General features: G+C 46.0%; 1 protein-coding gene across 2 annotated transcripts; it reads right to left on the bottom strand.

Annotated features, from left to right (window-relative positions):
- Positions 1-891: 891 nt before the first annotated feature.
- Positions 892-19855, bottom strand: NBL1 (NBL1, DAN family BMP antagonist). 2 transcript variants are annotated; one of them, XM_084822109.1, is made up of 5 exons: positions 18894-19080; positions 18251-18780; positions 5910-6104; positions 4802-4913; positions 892-3854 (listed from the first exon to the last, which is right to left on the bottom strand). In XM_084822109.1, the coding sequence occupies exons 3-5, from the start codon at positions 6074-6076 to the stop codon at positions 3606-3608; spliced, it is 528 nt and encodes a 175-aa protein (XP_084678235.1). In that variant the 5' UTR covers positions 6077-6104; positions 18251-18780; positions 18894-19080; the 3' UTR covers positions 892-3605. The 2 variants fall into 2 exon arrangements, with proteins under 2 accessions (XP_084678235.1, XP_084678236.1); XM_084822110.1 differs by lacking the exon at positions 18894-19080 and adding an exon at positions 19699-19855 and having other exon boundaries at positions 894-3854.
- Positions 19856-20077: the final 222 nt, after the last annotated feature.

Genomic DNA, 20077 nt, shown 5'->3' with positions numbered 1-20077 from the left:
ATACCTGAAGAGAACATTAAGAGTCTCATTCATTTGTCTCACAGCACCGTCTCTTTGACCCGTTTTTTGATAGGCACGATCCACTGCAACCCTATAATCGCTTTCTTAAAAGCTGACTTGCCGCTGTTCCTCTCCGGTCTGTTGCGCTCAAGCAGCCAGTCCTTCCCTCCCCGGTAAATGATGCTAGACCAGGGGTTGGCAAATGTTTCCAGCTGTGGGCACATCTGGCCATTTGAGAACCTGTCCTGGGTGCCACCACAAAATGGCTGCCAAGGGAGGCATGGCAAAGGCCAAGTCAACTACCCCAAAGTCCGTACAGGACAGAGGTGGGGTCAGAGGCCAAACTAGGGATGTCGGGGAAATCCCCAGTGGAGTCAAATGACTGGATTTCTATGAATCTGACCTGAGGATCCCAGAGTGAACGGGCTTTTTCCAAGTCACGTGGATTCCATGGACATGGTTTTTCACTTTGGGGGAAGATTTGCACTAATGGACATTAGCACATTTGTTCAAGTGCTCATTAGACAATCTGTGTGAGTAGAATGAAATTCTGGTTTAAAAAAACCTGATTCCATCAACGACAGAATGAAAAACCCCTGACTATCTGTGAAACACAGACCGAACAGATTTCACAAACTCCGGCATACGCCCTAGCCCCGGTACAATAAACAACTCCTTTGAGCCCACAGTTTTCAACCCCAACAGAAGCCAGTTTCACAGCAATCCCAGCGGCCGGTAAGAAAATGTGTTAATTTTTTGTTGGGGGGCAGGGGCAGGGCACCTTGGAGGCTGCCCTGAAAGGAGTCTAGGTGAGGCCACATGGCCCAAGTTCCATTTTGAAAGATTGCCTTTGCTCTATCATTTTCATCTGGCATAAACCCATCAAATGATGTGGAACAGAGAGGTTAGATCTAATTTATTTAAGGGGGCAGAAAACCAAGAACACTACAAAGATGAAAATGTATGTACACTTATGTGAGTGCGCGTGAGTGTGTGCGTGCGTGTATTACAAGCTTTATAAGCCTCCGTCATGTTTGGAACAAGGAGAGAGGGCTTAGACAACAGAGGTCAAGTCCCGCTGTAAAGGATCAGTGGTTAAGACTTAAAAAAAAAAACACAAGGACAGACAGACAATATGACCACCCTTTCATACCAGTTACCTTGCCCACCTTGGGTTGGATCCTGACTTAATGGTGCAATCCTGTACCTAGCTACTCAAGATTAAGCCCCATTGAGTTCAGTGGAGTTTACAGATGCAGAAGGGGGCCTTGAATTGCAGCCTAGGTTTGCTGCATTTCGTTCCCAGTGAAATCGGCAGGCCTTAAGTCATGATCAGCTTGTCCCATTGAATTGAATGGGACCCACATGGATCCAACTCGTCGTTTTTCACCCCCCCAACACCCCCAAAAGGTTCCATTTTGCTCCCTTCCTGCCCCCGTTTATTAAAGTGCTGCTCAGAATTAAAAACATGGTCCAGAAATCCAGAGTGACAGGGTGCAAACAGCCCATCCTACCCAACCGTTCCAGATGGCCATCTAAGCACTCAAGTTATCAGTGCCTTGGCCATGTTGTGACACAACTGGAGGTCCCCAGGGCATTCTGGGGGGCGTGGGACACACTCTTCCCCACAATGTCAGAGAGAGAATGGGACACGATCTGTCCCAACCGCTCCACGGTTGAACCCAGAGAAGGCTTTTGCAAAGGCCATTCAGACAAGGCTACCAAAGGTGGTTGAGGGATAATACGACTGATGTATTACTGCACTCCAGTTGGTTTGGGGGCGGGGGGGAAGCATATGTATCTTTGATTACAAAGTATAATCATATGTATTTCACATGAGATCCAAACATACAGTGCTTGAAAGCTAATGGGAACCCAACGCGAAAAGATCCACCAACTAAATTGCATATGTATAATGTTGAAATAAGAGGCACCAAATTCATGTATATCTAACAAGAAATCCAAATACTTAATACTATAGGGCTAGTAGAGGATGCGCCCCAACAAACGATCCAAAAACTACATTGCACTCATAAGCCGTTAGAAGAGAGGAAAGGTTCCTCCTGTGCAAGCACCGGGTCGTTGCTGACCTCTAGAGGGTCGCCGCTTGTGCTGGCGTTCTCATGGCAGTCTATAGCGGGGTGGTTTGCCATTGCCTTCCCCAGTCGTGACTGCCTTTCCCCCAGCAAGCTGGGTGCTCATTTTACCGACCTCAGAAGGCTGAGTCGATCTGAGCCAGCTACTGGAGACCTGGCTTCCGCTGGGATCAAACTCGGGTCGTGGGGAGAGTTTCGGCTGCAATATTGCCACCTACCACTCAAATTCTATGGGCATCCGGTAACATCCCGTTTCACTGGCACTCCATCAGGTGCTGCCAATAAATGGCAAAGCGTTGTACATTTGGGTCTTGCGTGATACACCTATGATGCTACTTTGTCATCAGACATGATTTTTTGCACACACAGGAGAGTGCAGTAACACATCCGTTGTGGGCTTTGGGGCGCTTTGGGATATCCGTATTTCCGACCGCATTTAAGTTAGCTAGACAGATGTAGCCTTGGGCAATTCTCACATGCCCCTAGAAGAACCCCCTTAGGCATTCGTCTCATGCATGGATGGATGTGGCTATTCCAAGACAGAAAAGCCTAAGAAAACTTGTCGACGATCAAAACGTACTTTCCAACCAAACATAGTTGGGATCTCTTAACATCAGCGTTCTCGAGGCGGGAAACAGAAAGAGCGTTTCAAGTCTATTCTACAAGTTCAACAGCCATTTCCTCTTCCCCAGGGAACACTCCATCAGAGACACACACCCCTCCAAGCCCATCCTCGCAGAACTACAATTCCCAGCATCCCCCAGGGAGAGGGACCGAGTGGTAAAGTGGGTGAAATCTGCAGGGTAGAGTTGCTCTCGTTGTCAGGTTTCAGCCATCAAGTGCTGAATGGGGTTCTTTCAAGAACTGAGTTATTATTATTATTATTATTATTATTATTATTTAAGTTCTCTTCTCGGGATGTGGCGTCGGACCACAACACTCCTGGAACATGCTCTGGGAGACACGGTAGGCCTCACCCCAGAAGATCCATCTTTTTTTGGCCCAATCAACAGCAGACGGCACCAAACATGGGGGAATTTCTCTTTTCAAGGTGTCCAGCCCAGTTCAGCTTCCCCGAGGTCGAGATCGGAGCCAGGGGGTCTCCATCCAGAAAAGTGTCCCCGTGGCAAAGTGGCAGCCGAGAATCCACCTCTGCTCTATGTTTCACCTCAAATGATCTGACCTCAGAAAGAGCCCCACACACTTTGTTGGCCCCACAAGGCGCCTCCCTCAGCGAGTCACTTCCCCCCAGTCCTCACCCCCTAAATATATTCTTGCAGCATGCAATTTCAGGAACCCAAGAAGCCCCTTCCCAGCCCCTGGTTCTCTCTGCCCTGTCATGGTATCCCAGCATCCTATTGGCTTCCCCGTCAAGGTCCGGCTTTGGCGCAGACCCCTCCCCCAACGATGTCGCTAAGAGCAAAGCATGGTGGGAATTTGAAAGAGAGAGAGAGAGAAAGAATAGGCTGGGTGGCCATGGCTGGTGGGACAGTCCCGGGAGGTCGGAGGTCAGTCGGCGTTCTCTTCCTCGTGTTGGCGGTGGCGGTGGTTGGAGAGCTCCTCGGCTTGGCGGTGGCCGTAGGGGTGAGGGTTGGGGCCCTCGGCCGGCAGGTTCTCCTCGGCGTTCAGATAGACGTTGAAGAGCGCCCCCTCCTGGCTCTGCTCCTTCCCGCAGGCCTGGCAGCTACAGTGCAGGATCTTCTCCACCAGCTTGTCCACACGAGGGATATCCTCATTGCTGGGGCAGTCCAGCGTGACCTGGGGGGAGCCGCGGAGGGAAGAGAACCCATGAAGCAGAACTGGGCAGGTCAGCGAGCCGCCCAGCCCAGGGGTGTTGTACCTCAGGGCCATGGGCCAAATCCAGCCTGCCCGGGTTCCCCGGGAGGCCACGCCCCCTTCCTGCCAACCACCAGCCGTTGGGCGGTCTCCTGGCTTTTGTGCAGTTGTCCCCCATTCTGAAATGCTTCTCCTGAGGCTTCGTTCCTGGCTGTAAGAGCTTTCAGCTACAGTACGCTGGTATTTGGGGTCCTGCCTCTTTTGCCTGGAACGTGGCCCCAGGGAGCTTCTCCTACACTGAATTCTGTCCTCAAGGTGAAAGAAGTTCAGTACCCCTCATTTAGCCCCGCATGATCTATTCTGACCAGTGGTAGCTCTCTCAGTCTCACTACCCTCAGAGTGAAGCCACTTCCCCAGCGTGGCCGAGACAGTGTTAAGCCACTCCCCCGGTGTGACCAAGAGAGCGGGAAGCCACTCCCCCGGGGCGTGTATGTCAAATGATCTTTCGTTCTGGGCAGTGTGCAGTTGCAATGCAAACACCTACCTAGGAGACAAAAATCCCAAAATCTAGAACAGCTTCCATGCATCATCTTGGCCAACTCTCCCTCGCTACTTCTTATACATGGAATTCCCCGCTCCCTCTCCCCGGCACTGCTGCTGCTGCCACAGATCTCTCCTGCGCCTTTAAATTACTATGCTCTCCCTCTCTCTCTCTCGCTCTCTGTGTCATGTGCGCATGCACACACACACACACAAAGACAGAGAGAGACAGACACACACACAGAGAGAAACAGAGAGAGAGAGAGAGAAACACACACACACATAGACTAACACACACAGGGAGACAGACAATCACACAAAGAGGCCATTCGCTCTCTCTCTCTCTCTTTCCATTAAGAGAACCCGTTTTGCCAGGCGGAGCCACTCACAATTTCCCACAGGGACTGAGCTGGCATGCAGGAATCGCAGTGCACCAGAGACTCCGTGGATTGCGGGAAGGTGTTGGGAACGCTGTAGCTGAAACACTGTCCCAAGCATGCCCTGCGGAGGAAAGAGGAAAGCCGAAAGATGAGGAAGGAATGAGGAGCAGGTGAGATGAGCTAATACAGAGCGGGACGTGTGGTGGCGGAAATAAGGCTGAAATGTCTGTTGGTAGATCAATCAAGTCAAGATTTAGTTGATTAAATGAGCATGGGCCAAGTGTAATCAGCGAAGCCATTTTTGATGCTATTTTAAGAACACCAGAAGAGCCCTGTTGGATCAGCCCAAAGGCTGATCTCCTCCCGCGTCCCCACAATGGCCACACAGAAGCCCTGCAAGCAGGACTTGGGGCCACAGGTCTGCCCCCGCTGTGGTTTCCCAAAATAGGTAGATTTCCTCTGAACATGGAGAGCATGTCTAATAGCCACTGACGGACCATAAACCTATATACTGGGGGCATCTCCCTATTGCAACAATTTCCATAAGCCACTTACAGTTCTCTAATGTTAGAGTAATCGGGAAATGTATAAATCGTAAATGAATCATAGAATAGTAGGGTTGGAAGGGGCCTACAAGGCCATCGTATTGGAAATGCATAATCATATTGAAGGAGATGCCCTTTCTTTCTTTCTTTCTTTCTTTCTTTCTTTCTTTTTCCTTCCTTCCTTCCTTCCTTCCTTCCTTTTTCCTTCCTTCCTTCCTTCTTCCTTCCACCAATGACTACGGGAATCAACTGGAGATTTGGAGGTGAAGCCCCTGATGGGAACAGAGCCTATCACAAAAGCCACCTTTATTTTTATTTATTTTTAAAAGCTGACGGAGGAAAAACATGCTTACCTCCTTGTTGGCCAGAGCCTGAAAAAAACCAGACCATTTTTCTTTCTAGTTGGTTGGCAGCTCTAATGGTCATACCAGCCCCCAAATCGCCCAAATCTGTGTTCCTAACAGTGCTACAAAATACACATCTGGAATATGCTGGGGCTGAAAAAGAGGCTATGTCAGCCCAAAGGAGATCTGGAGTTTTGGCCACAAGAGGGAAGGTTTCCTGGCCCGTACCTGTTCTGGATGGATTTGGACTCGCACCCATTGTGGCCAACAATCTGGGTGATGTTTTTTGCCTCGCACCAGGCACTCTTATCCGGGAACAGGGCCAGCTTGTTAATGGGAGGCGGTGCGGCCAGGATCAGGGCCGGAAAGAGGACACCCACCAGGTACCTCAGCATCGTGGCCTGTTCCGATGAAGCCCTAGAACTGGGGCGCAAGGAGGGGGGAAAGTGTCAGAACAAAAAAACTTGAAATTTGACTCCCACCATGTATATGTTACCTTCCCCCATTTACCAAGATGCCATCTAAGTTCCAGCCTACCCAATCAGGGTCCCTTCACATAATTTGGACTACAACACCCCTTGCCTCTTATCCTTGGCCATGGTGGCCGTGGCTGATGGAAGTTGTAGTTCAAAACATCTGGAGGGACCCATGTTGGGAAAGGACATTGATTCCAACTCATAGCAGTCAGTAGCGATTCATACGTCAACACAATTGTTGATTTTTTTATTGGTGTGCGTGTGTTCTTAAAAAACAAATTAGCGATGATATTTAGCCTTATGGATCAGTCTCTTCTGTTTCATAGTGCATTTGTAATTGGAATTGCATATCAGTTCACACAAATTGGCATTTTTCTATATTTATAAATCAGTCAATGTATTTACTGGTTTACGCCCAGAGAGCTTCGGCTATTGGGTGGTATAGAAATACATATATACATACATACATACATACATAAAACACCCCACCGTTTTACAAAAAGCACACAAAGGCGACATACATAAAATAAGTATAATACAACACATTTTTTTTAAAGACTGGATTAAAAAAAAAAACAGGAACAACCTATCAAGCAATAGCAAAAAGCAATTTAGAAGAGCCGTAGCAGAATGCACAATAAAAACCGACCTTCAAAGAAAGGCCCGCTTTATTTTATTTTATTTTATTTTATTTACTGTCGATTTCAGCTCTGGAAACTAGAATGGAATAAATGGTCAGAAATGTAGAGTGTGACCAGCAGGTGTCACTTTCGGACAAGATGATCTGACAATTCTAGTCCAAAAGAAACTTGTCTGTGCAAGAGGACTGTTCTCTAGGGTTGCCAGCTGACCAGAGAAAAACCATCCTGAGCTGTTCTGGTGCCTTTAGTGGCAGCTTTATCTGCAGAAACGGCTCAGTCAAGCTCTTTTCGCCAGCATGCACCATCACCCTCTCAAATCAACTGGGAAATCTTCAAGCTGACACTCTACACCAGGGGTGGATGGGAGGTAGCTCTCCAGATGTTTTGGACTTCAACTCCCAGAAGCCCCTGCCTGCATGGCCAATGGTCAGGAATGCTGGGAGTTGTAGTCTGAAACATCTGGATCCGGAGATCTACTTTCTGCCCACTCCTGGTCTAAGACAGTCTTCCCCAACCTGGGGCCCTCCGGAGGTTTTGGACAACAACTTCCAGCATTCATGACTGTTGACCATGCTAGCTGGGCCTGATGGGAGTTGTAGTCCAAAACATCCAGAGGGCACCAAGTTGCAGGAGGCTGCCCTACACGCACAGATTAAAGATCTACCATGGGAAGATCCTTAGAAAGCAAAACGTAAAGTATTTGCCCATAAGAAAGTCTGTGGCCAACTGCGGCTTCCAATTCCAGTACAAGTCTGAGTGTTTTAGGGGCATGACTCTTGCCTTCATGTTTTACACATTTATTGCAAGGAATGTCAGTCCAATCCCACAGAGGCTGGCCCCATGAAGGAAGCCATTTAAATTCCGAAGCTACCCATCCTCAAAACCTCGGCTGCAAGCTTTAAAATGGGTCGATCAATCAACTAAGGCTTTAGTTGATTTGTTGGTGGGCTCCTTTAATTTTTTTAAAAGCTAATTTACTTCTGATGTGTTCCTGTCAGGGTGATGAAAGAGAAAATATCAGATTGTTCCAATACGGAATGAAATATTTCCAATCCTTTCCACAATACCCCCACTTCTTTATTATAAGAAATGTCAACATCTTGACAATAACACAGATGTTTTTATTTCATTATTGTTGTTGCTGTTCTTTAAAAGAATCACCACCAAGGCCCTCTGGTCTTTCCTTGACCCTGATCCGCCCCAGTCACAGAAGCACATCAACCTCTGTCTACATCATCTGTAAGATGCAACGCCAGCTGTTTCTCCTCCGGCCAACAGCTGTTCTGCGTTGCCTGAAAGCCTGACTCCTTTCAAAGGGGGAAACCATAATGTTTTCTTACACTCCCTCCCCTAACTACACACTCCAGCACTGTATGTACAATCCTAGAGTCAGAAGGGAACTTTGGAGGTCAACTAGTCCACCTCCCCCTTGCAGGATGCTGAAGCATCTCCAACCTGCTCCAGCGAGGGAGAACCTACCACTTGAGGGAATGGGTCCTGTTGTCGAATTGTTCTTACCATCAAGAGGATTCTCCTAACGCATCTGACAAAGTTGCCTGGAGCTATCGAACCTCTTTCACAAACCAAGGGCTGAATTCAATTCTGGAGAAGTTCGGGGGGGGGGTGCATTCTAGTGGTGGGCGGGACCAGAGGCAAAAGGGGCAGACCAAAATGCTAGCATATTTTCATTTAAAGCTCTTATGGATGGAAGCTAAGCCTTCAGAGAGGCATTTCAACCTTTTAGAAGGGGGGGGGACTGCAAAAAAGATGGCAAGCCACCAACTGATGGGTGGTTGAGGAAAGAGGGCACGGCCTTCTGGGGAAGCCCAGGGGTATTCAGAGGCTGAGGTTTGGCCCCCGACCTGAGATTCCAAAACACTGCTAATTTTGTCACAATAAGGGCACAATCCTATGCATGTTTAGACAGAAAAAGTCCTACAGTGCCCAGCATTCCCCAGCCAGCATGGCTGGCTGGGAGATGCTGGGTGTTGTAGGACTTTTTTCTGTCTAAACATACATACGATTGTGCCTTGAATCTCTCAGTCTTTAAGATGCCAGACGAAGGACTCTTTCATGCAGGACTCACTTTTTTGCATGGGAAACTGCAGGAACACTCATCCAAAGAGACGGGAAGGTCAGGGTTGCTGAGGGAAAGCAAAATGTTTAGGAGACGCTTGGTGACGAGTGATCTGAGAAGGGGGCGTCTACCCGGCCACGACTGGGACTAGACTGGTCTCCTCCCGCAGACTCAACATTGAGGTGAGCAAGGGCAGCTAATCCAGTAAAGATGGGCAAGTTGTTCTAGGATACAGCTTGGCAAAAGGGATCACGGCGTGCAGTGTCATCTGGCAGATTGATGGATGGTAAAGAGTAAACAAAAATCAAAGCACCAATCGTGAAAGGATGGTGATGGATATGCATGAAAATGTAGCTTTCTAAGAATTAAACTTCAATAAAAACAGACCAAATATCCATGCAAGTATCCATTTGCGAGTGGCGTCTATATACCACCCATTCAAATGTTGACAGCGTTGTTAGGTCCACAATCCATTGCGCTTATTGCCACTAATGCTAAAGGCTGTGTTGCCACACTTTCTCTTTATAAGGCAACTCTGCTGTAAGTCACACCAGACTTTCCAACAATTATGAGCAGCACAATGTTCAAGTTAAAGGAGGGTGATAGAAAATCAATTTGATTAGAGAAGCCTTCCCCAGCCTGGTGACCTCTAGATATTTTGGACCGCAAGTCCCATCAGTCTTGACCAATGGACCTGGAACTGATTGGAGGTGTAGTCTGAAAATCTGGAGGCCCCCAGGTTGGGGAAAACTGGCATAGGAAAGGATCAAAATGGTTTTGATCTGATGGGAATACTAAATGAAACCATTTTAAGACAATCCTTTCTCTCCGTAATATAAAGAAAAGATACTGTTGGTTTTTTTAGCAGCACCATGAAGTTCATTATATTATAAGATGTCAGTGTTATGGAATACCCTGTGAGTTGTTTGACTGCTCTTGATTCTATGAGTTAATATTTTGTATTATCATTAATGTATGCATCTTGCAAGTTTACAGATGTATTTTGTTTTTGTTTTTAAGAAAAGGACTCATACATCCTTTTTACCTGGGCAATCTCACACCCATTGGGTTTTGTGTTAAATCTGCAACCTCTTGCATCCGAAGTGGCCCATGGAAAATTGCCACACAGACTTGTCGTCCCGAGAGAGTTTCACGCACAGCGGCATGGCACAGGCAGATTCAGACAGAAAAACAGCCTCCTATCGGGGACGAGATCAAACCAGGTACCCGTTTGGCATGTTTAGACAAAACTGCTTGCCCAACTGCAGCTGAACAGAGGCCAAGACGGAAAATCCACCAACAGGCCTCCATCACCACATCCAAATCTCTCTTTTTTTCTTCCCCTGCGCCTTGTTTATCAAAGCTCCCTGCTCTGCCGACGAGCTCAGACCCGCACGATGAGGTGAAGGAAAGCCTAAAGCTCGCCGTGGGAGAAAAAAAGAGGGCAGTGGCATGGAACACCCAAAGTTATCACACCTGGGCTCAGGATTGTGGGTGCAAACCTTGGCCATGCAGGCTTCGAGGACAGCTTTGCTAGCCCAGTCAGTAGACCTAGCAAGCCAGAATGGCAATGGGGAATAGTGTATTTCCCTCCCTTTTGAAATGCACTTGGTTTCTGAATTGGAAATACACACACACACACACACACGCCAAACAGTTTACAAGTGTACCAAAGAATGAAAAGTACCCATCCACACACAAGCTCATCCTTGTGTTTCTAGACAAGTCATGAAGTCAGAGCTGTTGATTTTCAGGACGTGGGCCAATGTCTCAATCTGGCACGGCCACCAAGTTGGGAGCCCGATTATTTCTACATATGGATTGAACATAACGACTCTCAAACACGCCAGTTCATCAGAAAGTCTTGGGGACACCTTAAAGACTAACTGATTTGTTGTGGCATAAAAGCTTTTGTGGACTACGCTTCATCAGGGGTGCATGGAGCATTCTCCTGAGAGGATATATACACACGTGGTTAGGGGGGGAATTGTAAACAGTGAGTCCAAAAAGAAACGAAAGCCAGGAAGTACAGACAGGGACAATCACATGCTTAATGGCGGCCACCCAAAAAACAGTAATCACTGATAATAACACAAACATCCTGGTACCGGGTAAGCCATTTCAATAAATAAATCATTAAATAAATGGCTGGGTAAAGTTATTTAAATGAATAAATATGCTGGATGTTGGCAACTTTGGGCCCTCCAAATGTTTTGGACTACTACATTCATCATCCCTGACTGTGGCCGTGCTGTCTAGGGCTTATACAAGTTGTCATCCAAAAACTTCTGGAGGACAGCCTTGGGGTAAGCCGATTAACTTACGTAGCATGATGAATTCATTTTTTTAAAAGAAAACCTTTATCCCAATTCAACCCACAGGAGATGGAACTGAACCTCTTGATGAATTGGTGGTTAATTTCACCCCCACCCCACCCCGCGTCTTACAAAACAAAAATCGAGGGAACAGGCCCTCTGCTTTTAAGAAAGGAAGAACAAATGAGCATGCGTATTACCGTCTTCTCTGAGAAATGTCGCTTAGAGAGACAGGATGTAGATCTACAGAGAAAAAGAACCTTGGCAGGTGGCAAAGAGCCACAGACAGTCAAGCTCAACATGCAGAGCTGTTAAAAGAGAATTCCAAAGCCTGGACCTTGGTAGGAGGGGTCTCCCGCTTTAGCAAAGTCTTGGGAAAGGCAGTCCCCTTAGATAATTACCTCTGTCTATAAGACCCCAGACTCAATGCAACACTACACACACACACACACAAAGAATTTGCTTGCATCGCAGGTTCATTTCCCTGTAAATGAAAACACTCGTACAGATATCCAAACGGCGACAGGTATTCCCTTTTCCCAGCCATGTTGGTCTGCTGCAGCAAAAAGCATAAAAGAGGCTTGTGGCATCTTAAAGACTATGATATTTATTCTGGCATGAGCTTTTGTGGACTGCACTGGACTTCATCCGATGCATGGTGCGTTAGCCTCAGATCAATAACTCCCTCTATCATTTAGATCCCCAAACTTCATTGATTTGAGGTGAACGCTTCCCACATCTGATGAAGTGAACAGCGCCTGTGAAAGCTCATGCCAGAATTGATTTGTTAGTCTTTAAGGCAAATCTGGGGACCAAATGTCTCCAGATGGCCACGCCCTCCTCAGATGGCCACGCCCTCTCCTTCGGGCACATCCCCTTTCCCCCAATCGTCTGGTGATTGGTGACTTCTCTGGAGTCCCCCCGCCCCTCCCCGGTTCTGAAAGGTTACTGCTGAGTTACTGGCAGGAAATGCTTGAAGTTAAGAAAAGTTGGTATTTGGGGTATTTCACCCCACCCCTTTTTCCTCTGGGCCCGCCCACCACTGGAATGCAGCCAACGAGAGCTTCTCTGAAATGGAATTCAGCCCTTGGGCTGAAAGAGGCTGTTACCTTGCAAATAAGGCTGTAAACACAAAATTGTGGTGTGTCCCCCTCGAGTTTACCCTAAAAATAGGTCACAAAGGAGGGGCAGATTTGCAATACTATTATACTGCCCCACCCCAAGGATTAAGACTGCTGTGAGCTGCATTCATTCAGTCTCTTGTGTCCAGCTGTTTCCTAACAGTACTTTAGCTTAAACATATGCTGGGAAAGCATTAGTTCTTTTTTTAAATAATAATTGGTTATCAGCCATTCGAAGCAAGCTTCTCTCCAGCCAGGAAGAGGCAGAGGGTAGATCTGGATCCACTAGTAGATCTCTGGGTGGTTTGCCATAGAGTGGCACAGATCTCTGATTCCCCATGATTTACTTATCAGAGCAACACAATTATCCCACCTCTCACCCAGGTGATACTGCTGAAAGAGTTTAAGGCAACCAGGAGTGGACTGTTGTGTAGAGAGGCTGTGAGCTCCATTTTAAGGAGACAGCCCCAACATAGCTACCCAAAAGCCAGGAATGGGAACAATGGTTTACCAGGGCAGGCAGAGGCCATAAAAAGGGACAATCTCTGGTAAAGAACTGGAGTGTATATTCATATCTGAGGCTCTTGGGCTGTGGTGAATAGGTGATACGCAACTGCATTTTGCACTTAGCAGTATCTGACAAGCAACATGCAATTGCATTTAATACCAGACTGTATTTGATAGGTGACATGACATCGCATTTACCAGCTGACAGTATCTGACAGGTAATATGCAGTGGCATTTAATCCCTGACAGTATTCAATTGGTGACATGCAATGGCATTACGATCTGACAGTGTTTGACAGATGACATGAAATGGCACTTAATACCTGATGGTCTTTAAGAGGTGACATGCAATTGCATTAGGACTTGACAGCATTTGATAGGTAACAGAGACAGCTACAGCAGATTAATTGCCCCTTTGACTGAACACTCTTTTTGCACCCTGCCAATCACACAAAAATTGTGGGATGGGGTGGTCATCCCACAATTCGTGGTCATGGGGTGGAATTTTTCCAATGCTTGCTTATGGGCAAAACTGGGATTCTAATCCACTTTATTAATTGTGAGTACAGCATCCCAGGGCAGGAGTTATTGCAGTTCAATTAACACAGTAGAGTTGAGTCAGCTTGTACCTAAAACCTTGGATTAATTCTGCCCCACCCCCAAATCCGCTAGCAAAAAATAAATCAATCAACAATTTGAAATCATTGTTTACTGAATACTTCCCTTAACATACATGCATTTAATTTTGTCCAACTTCACAGGGGCCATCGAATAAACTCCCTCGGCAGGCCTCACAGGCAGGAATCATGGAAGGTGAACCGTGTTAAAGAACCTTAGAACAATCTCCCCTAAACCTTCTTTTGAACAAGACTTGAAACTTTGGCCAGAAATTAAAAGCAACTCTCTCTCTCTCTCTCACACACACACACACAGACACACACACACACAGCACATTCCATGTCAATAATTCCAAAAGAACTCCACTAGAAAGGAAATTGGTAGGTGAGACCAGGCAACTTTGGAGGCCACTGCAATACAGAGTTGAGTTCCTGCTGAAGTTTGACCATTCAATTTCCAGTCTCTGTACCATCATCTTAAAAAGGGAATCTATGAAGCACTTTCATGAAACGACACATCTGGGGATGAACATTTGTCACCTTTAAGATACACACACACACACACACCACACACGAGACACTTCTTTCAAATCAAGAACGAGGATTTCTGTACCATTATCACAGCCTTGCACATGCAGGGTGAGCTGTAAGATGCAAATGTTTTCAATCCTTCATCACTGAACTTTGCAAAGAAACCACGATCAAAGGTGCAAATGTTGTTACTTCCTTGCAACTCGTGCTTTGTACAGGCTTGAGATTTCTTTGCCTTTCCATGCAGCTTCAGAAAAGAGCCCTGTGAAACTCCAAACCTTGCATAGCCCCTAGCAAAAAAAGACATCAAACTCCCAGACTTCCCAATTCGGACAAGAATTCTGCTGAAGCCAACAGATTTAATTTACAAGGAAATGCATTTAGGATCACAGCACTCTGAATAGTAGCACCTCACTCACTCCTTATTCTTTTTGGATGTATCTCATTCCCCCTCCTCACACACACATACCCGCTGCTTTGCAAAATTAATATGATCAGACATGTAAGGACATTTTGCCCATTTGGGACAATCGCTGCATCCCCTTAAAGGCATACAGATTTGGAAGTGGCTGGAGGGTTGGCCCTGAATTTGGGGGCTAGGTACATTCACTGGGACCCCCTCATCTAGAAAAAAGATGGAAAGAACTTGGTATGTTTAGTCTTGAGAAGAGAAGATTGGTAGCATTTTCCAGTCCCTAAAGGGTTGTTGCACAGAAGAGGGCCGCAATCTGCCACCCAAGACAGTAGGACACAAAATAGGGGGCTTAAGGTACAAGAAGGCAGAATTCAGATGAATATCAGAAAAAGCTTCCTAATGGTCCAAGTGGCCAGATAATCGAAATAACTGCCTAGGGAGGTGGTGGGTTCTCCATCCCTGGAGGTATTCAAACAGAGACTTGACGGCCATCTGTCAGGGATGCTTAAATGGAATTCCAGCACTGAGCAGTGGAGGTTGGACTCAATTATGCCTTCCAAATCTGTGATTCCATGATGCTAAGAGAAAATGAAATTATCTGATCTTTTTGGATGTTCTGCAAGAATATCAAAATTGGACCACCTGCTGGCTTGATGACTCCAACACAGGAGTGCAGAACCCCAGGTTCGGGGGGCAAATTCAGCCCCTCAGGGGTCCAAATAGATCCCACTGGGGATCCTCAGAACATGTCCACTTGCAAATCCGTCCCACATCACCAACTTAGCTGGTTCTTTTGTATGTGGTACATCACCTTCTCCAAAAGCTAGATGGCACGTTTATAGTCTATCTCCTACACAAGCAAAAGATGCATTTAACATTATTGTTCATCTATGGGCAATTACATGGAGCAAATTTTTAAAAATTTTTTGAGGGTGATTCCCCCCCCAAAAAAAAACAACTTTCTGGAACCTCCGAATTCTTCAGTGAATTTTCACCAAATTCCTTGTATAGAGAAAGGCTCAGCATCAGGGAAGAGGTTTTGGATTTCCCTCGACTCTTGGAAAGTTGCCCCAAATTTGGGATAATTGTTTTTCTCCCCTCAACAAAATTTTCACTCTGTTCTACAGTGGTTGGGAGTCGATCCCAATGAATACAAATCTACAGAAAGTTTATTTTAATTGATTTTAATTTTTTTAAAACTGGGATTTTCATGAGCTATGTGACCTGCCGTAGCAAAGCCTTGTCTGAACAACAACAATCAAAATCATGCTTGGGAAAAACATCACCTTGATATTCAGGGGATATGAAACGATGACCATAAGCGATATATTTAATGTGTGCAGTCACACAGAACAGCAAAAGACAGAAATGCAGCTCAAAGCAAACATAAAGCTTTTAACAGCCAGCGAAAGCCATCAAGAACGCATATTCTTATTACCAAGCAATTTGCAACGCCTTAAGACACATACACTGGATGTTTTTCTTTACACGCATGGATGTAAATGCCATTTTTTGAAAATGGAAACAGTGGCATTTAAACAGGCTTAAAAACCACCCCCAGAGCAGTAAAAAGACACATTTCTAAGCATGCAGTTCAATGGGTAAAATCCAATGTAAGTCCTACTTAGAGCAGACATGTTGAAATGAATGGGACAAGTTAGTAACTGAAGTGTCATTCATTTCAGTAGGTCTACTTTAATCAGGGCTTATGTGCCAACATGTGGAACATTTTAACTTTTCTGTTCTGCCTTCTTGTTGTTTTTAATTGAAACAGGAAAATTTGCTTTTGCTTCTCTTTCTTCAAAAACCTCTCTTTTTTCACCCCCCCGCCCCGCCCTGCCCCAATACACCCAAATTAATTAATTTCAGAACTCTCTCAGCTCAGTTATTCTCTCCCTTTAATAACTGGTAAGAAAAAATAGGAAGGAGATCAGAGAATCCACACACAAAAGAAATTTCCAAAATACAATTCTTCATGGATTCTTTTCTTTTGTGGTAGAGAGAGGGTAAGGGGGGGGGGAATATTTTAATGACTCCAAAGCTATCGCGCACACACATACTGCTCCATTCCTGTTTCATCTGTAACTGATTTATATTTGCTATGATTTCTCATCTTTCAAACCATCAATCACAGCAGGGAGAAAGGGGAGGAAAGTGTGTGTGTGTGTGTGTGTGTGTGTGTGCACGCGCGTGGGGGTCGGAATAGAAGCGTAACAATCTGGTATTGATAAATGGGAAAGAAAAGAGAGACAGGTTTGCTTCCATTTAATGCAGCCCCCTCAAGGGTGGCAGAGAAGGAGAAAAAATTGCCACAGCGTTGTAACGGCTGGCACCTATCACAGATATGCAAGGGGGGGGGGGTTTGCTGGTGGGTACACATTTACCCTGTAAATGATTCTGTAAAAAAATCCAGTAGCCTGCTGGTACACCTATCTTAGACATTTGAAGCTGTGGTACATTGAGAGTATGACAGGAAAACGTAAAAAATTCGTTGTTTCCCTCTTCATGCTTCTTCCTCCCACCCCTCAATCCAATCACCTACAAGAGATATTTACTCACCCCAGGAGATTGGGAAGCTATTTACAAGCCTAACTGATAGCATGAATGGAAATAGTAAAGATTCATTTTTTTATCTTTAAAAATGCTCCCTCCTTACAATATGGTCACCTTGAAGAGATATTTACTCACCCCAGGAGAGTAGGAAACTATTTACAAGCCTAACTGCTAGCGTGAAAGGAAAACTTCAACTTAATTCTTTAACCCTTAACAAATGCTACTCATCCCTCCCCCACCCTGCTATATGGTGACCTGGAAGAGATATTTACTTACCCCAGGAGAGTAGGAAGCTATTTACATGCCTAAATAATAGCATGAAAGGAAAACTTAAACACTCATTCTTTTCCTCTTAACAAATGCTACTTCCCATCCCCACCCAATATGGTCACTTAGAAGGGATGTTTACTCACCCCAGGAGAACAGGAAGCTATTTAACAGCCTAACTGAAGACTTTCTGCGAATCCCTGAAGATGGCATCCCTCTTCACCAACCAGAGGGCCAGTTGACACAGTGGCCACAACCAAACACAGAATGGGTTTGCGTGACAGCTTACTGAAATTAATAGGCATACGCAGGATTATGGCTGAAACACTAAACTAACTGACTCAGAAGTAAGCCCCATTGAACACAAGAAAAACAGGCACAAAGTTGCTCTGTGAAATTCTCCATTGGGTTGTGGCGGTTACAATTCAGGATACACTTGAAAATTGTTGTTGTAAGAAACAGAGAATTGGACACAGCTCCCTGCTGGGTGCAGGATCAGTGCTAAACCATGTTCATTGCTCCTTAATTATTGGAAAAAGTCCTAAATTAGTCTAGCAAAAGGTACCCTTTGACCTCCTTCGCATCGCCATGTTCTATCCTGATGGGGCATTTGAGCTGCTGCTGTTTGTACAGACGTTATACAGACTGAATCAGGTTTATAAAGAACCATCACAAGCGAATGTGTGAAAGCTTTTACTGTGGGCTAGAACGTGGAGAACAGCCATTATTAAAATCAAATGTGCATTCTGATTAAGGATTTTTTAAAGTCATTATTTAAAAACACCCTTCTCCTCTCACCCCCAACCAGCACAAATCTTAAAAAGCAGCTGCTAGCATTGCATTTCTTTCGTTCTTTGGATAGGTTTATATACTGCATTTTAGGTAACTGGCCCTATCATAACAACTTGCTTCCGCCAGCGTGCCGGAGGAATCAGCAAGCTTTCAGATCGCACAGAACGCTTTGTCGGGCAGCTAAATTGCTCGGATTAACAAGGAGCCTAACAGGTTAGAAAACTGGATCGGAGAAGACACCAAAAATGGTTACTTACCATTCAATAAACTGGAGTGTTATTCCATTAAAGAAAAAAGTTTCTTGGTGATGATGATTTTCTCCAAGGGAAAAACAACAACCAGCTTATCCAGTATACCAGCACGAAGAATGATCCTTTCCACAGTCCAGAATCAGATGGGTTTCCAAATAAGCTGGGAATTATTATTCCAATAATACAAATATGGGTTTGTATTTGCTTCAGACCATCCCAAACATTCAGGGAGGAATAGGCAGGAGAGAGGGGGGAGAAAAATACAATTCCTTATAACCTCAAGAAAACTTTCTCTTCTTAGCAGGTAGAGATAGAGGGAGAGAGAGAGAGGAGAAAAATAACTTATTTCCAAACCAGGCACCAGAGCTCCAAAGGGGTCAAAACGTCCAGTCCGTTCAAAGATAATTTTCTGTCTTTCTCAACATTGCCAAGGCAAAACGCAGCAAGAGAGACAACCGTGAAAGGCAGCGACAGCATGGAAGAGATCCGGAAGACACGCGCCGCCGGGAAAACCCGCAGATCGATCAACTCTGGAGCTAAAAACAAACACGAAGAGGAAAAGAGGATCTGTTAAAGTACAGGGAAAAGTTCTGGAGCAAAACGCAGCGGTAAGAAAAACAACAACGTGGAAGTGAAAAATGAGAATTACTCTCGCTGTCAGCGTTTCGCAGCTTCCATCACAGCCGCTGCGGCTCGTGAATGTGTCTTTTCCAGAGCAGAATTCTGAACTCTAAGAACAAGGTTGCTGGCGAGGCTCAGAAAGAAGAGGCAGCGACTCTGCTCCTTGTAAATCAACCCCCTCCTCTCCTCCTCCTCCTCCTCCTCTCTCTTTCTCTCTCTCGGGATAGCCAATTCACGGTTCTCAGTTCAGGGAGGGAGCCTCTTTTGCCTCTCTTGAGTAGGGCTGATTATATTGTAAGAGACAAGAATGAGCCAGGTGGGACAGGGGGGCTGGGGGGAAACACTTATTTTTTTCCTGTAAAAAGTGCACTCACCCTTTCTTTTCACCCCCCCCCCCCCAAGAGAGTTGCTGGATGCTTCTCTCTTGCTCCTGCTGGACATAGGCCAACAGTTCCTGCTAAGTGGCCGGGGAGGCCAGAGTTCGGCGCTCCAAGGAAAACAGAAAAGGGAAAGAGATCTTTCGCTAATGCTGTGTTGGGTGTGTGGTGCCTTTTTTTAAAGACTATGGAGGGTGGATCTTTCGGCAGCTGGTAGCCTGATGGCCAGATGGGGCTTCCCTGGATGGTGGCACTCTACCCCTTAAAAAGAGGGGAGCACAGAGCGGTGGGGCTTTTATGATCTCCTCGTGGCCTTCCCAGAGGCAAGTAGTTGCCTGCTGGTGGATGTGAGACGGAGGACTAAATGGACCTTTGGCCTGATCCAGAAAGGCTCTTCTGTGTTCTTCTTAGCCTTAATAGCTAGGGCTGGAGACTCCATGGTCAGAAGCAGTTTACCTGCAAAAGACAGGTGTTTGTGAGCTTTCCATAGGCTTTTGGCTGACCTCTGTCGGAAACAGGATGGTAGGCTGGGACGACAGAAGTCGATCTTTCAGGAAGGGCTGCAGCTCAGTGAAAGGTCCCAGGTTCAGTCCTCGACACACCCTGGAGGACTGGGAAAGGCCTGCCTGAAACTCCAAAGAACTGCTGTTAATCTCAGTAGACAATGCTTAGCTGGATGAACCTGTTTGTCCTTCTTGTGGGTTTCCCACAGACAGCTGGCTGGCTACTGTGTGAATAGAATGCTGGACTAGAAGAACCCTTGGTCTGATCCAACAGGCCTTTTCTTAGGTTCTTATGAACCAGTCTGATTTGGTAGCAGGCAGGTTCCTATTTA

Source organism: Heloderma suspectum, chromosome 15, assembly GCF_057233095.1.
Source record: "Heloderma suspectum isolate Gila_16-S chromosome 15, 16-S_ref, whole genome shotgun sequence".
NCBI lineage: Eukaryota > Metazoa > Chordata > Lepidosauria > Squamata > Helodermatidae > Heloderma > Heloderma suspectum.
The sequence above is the reverse complement of the archived record's forward strand: the minus strand, read 5'-3'. Positions and strand labels throughout refer to the sequence as shown.

Coding starts and splice junctions, on each gene's coding strand:
- NBL1 (XM_084822110.1), bottom strand. CDS start 6,076: ATGCTGAGGTACCTGGTGGGTGTCCTCTTTCCGGCCCTGATCCTGGCC. Junction 4,914..5,909: donor TCCAAATCCATCCAGAACAG/GTACGGGCCAGG, acceptor TTTCCTCCGCAG/GGCATGCTTGGGACAGTGTT. Junction 3,855..4,801: donor CTCAGTCCCTGTGGGAAATT/GTGAGTGGCTCC, acceptor GGCTCCCCCCAG/GTCACGCTGGACTGCCCCAG.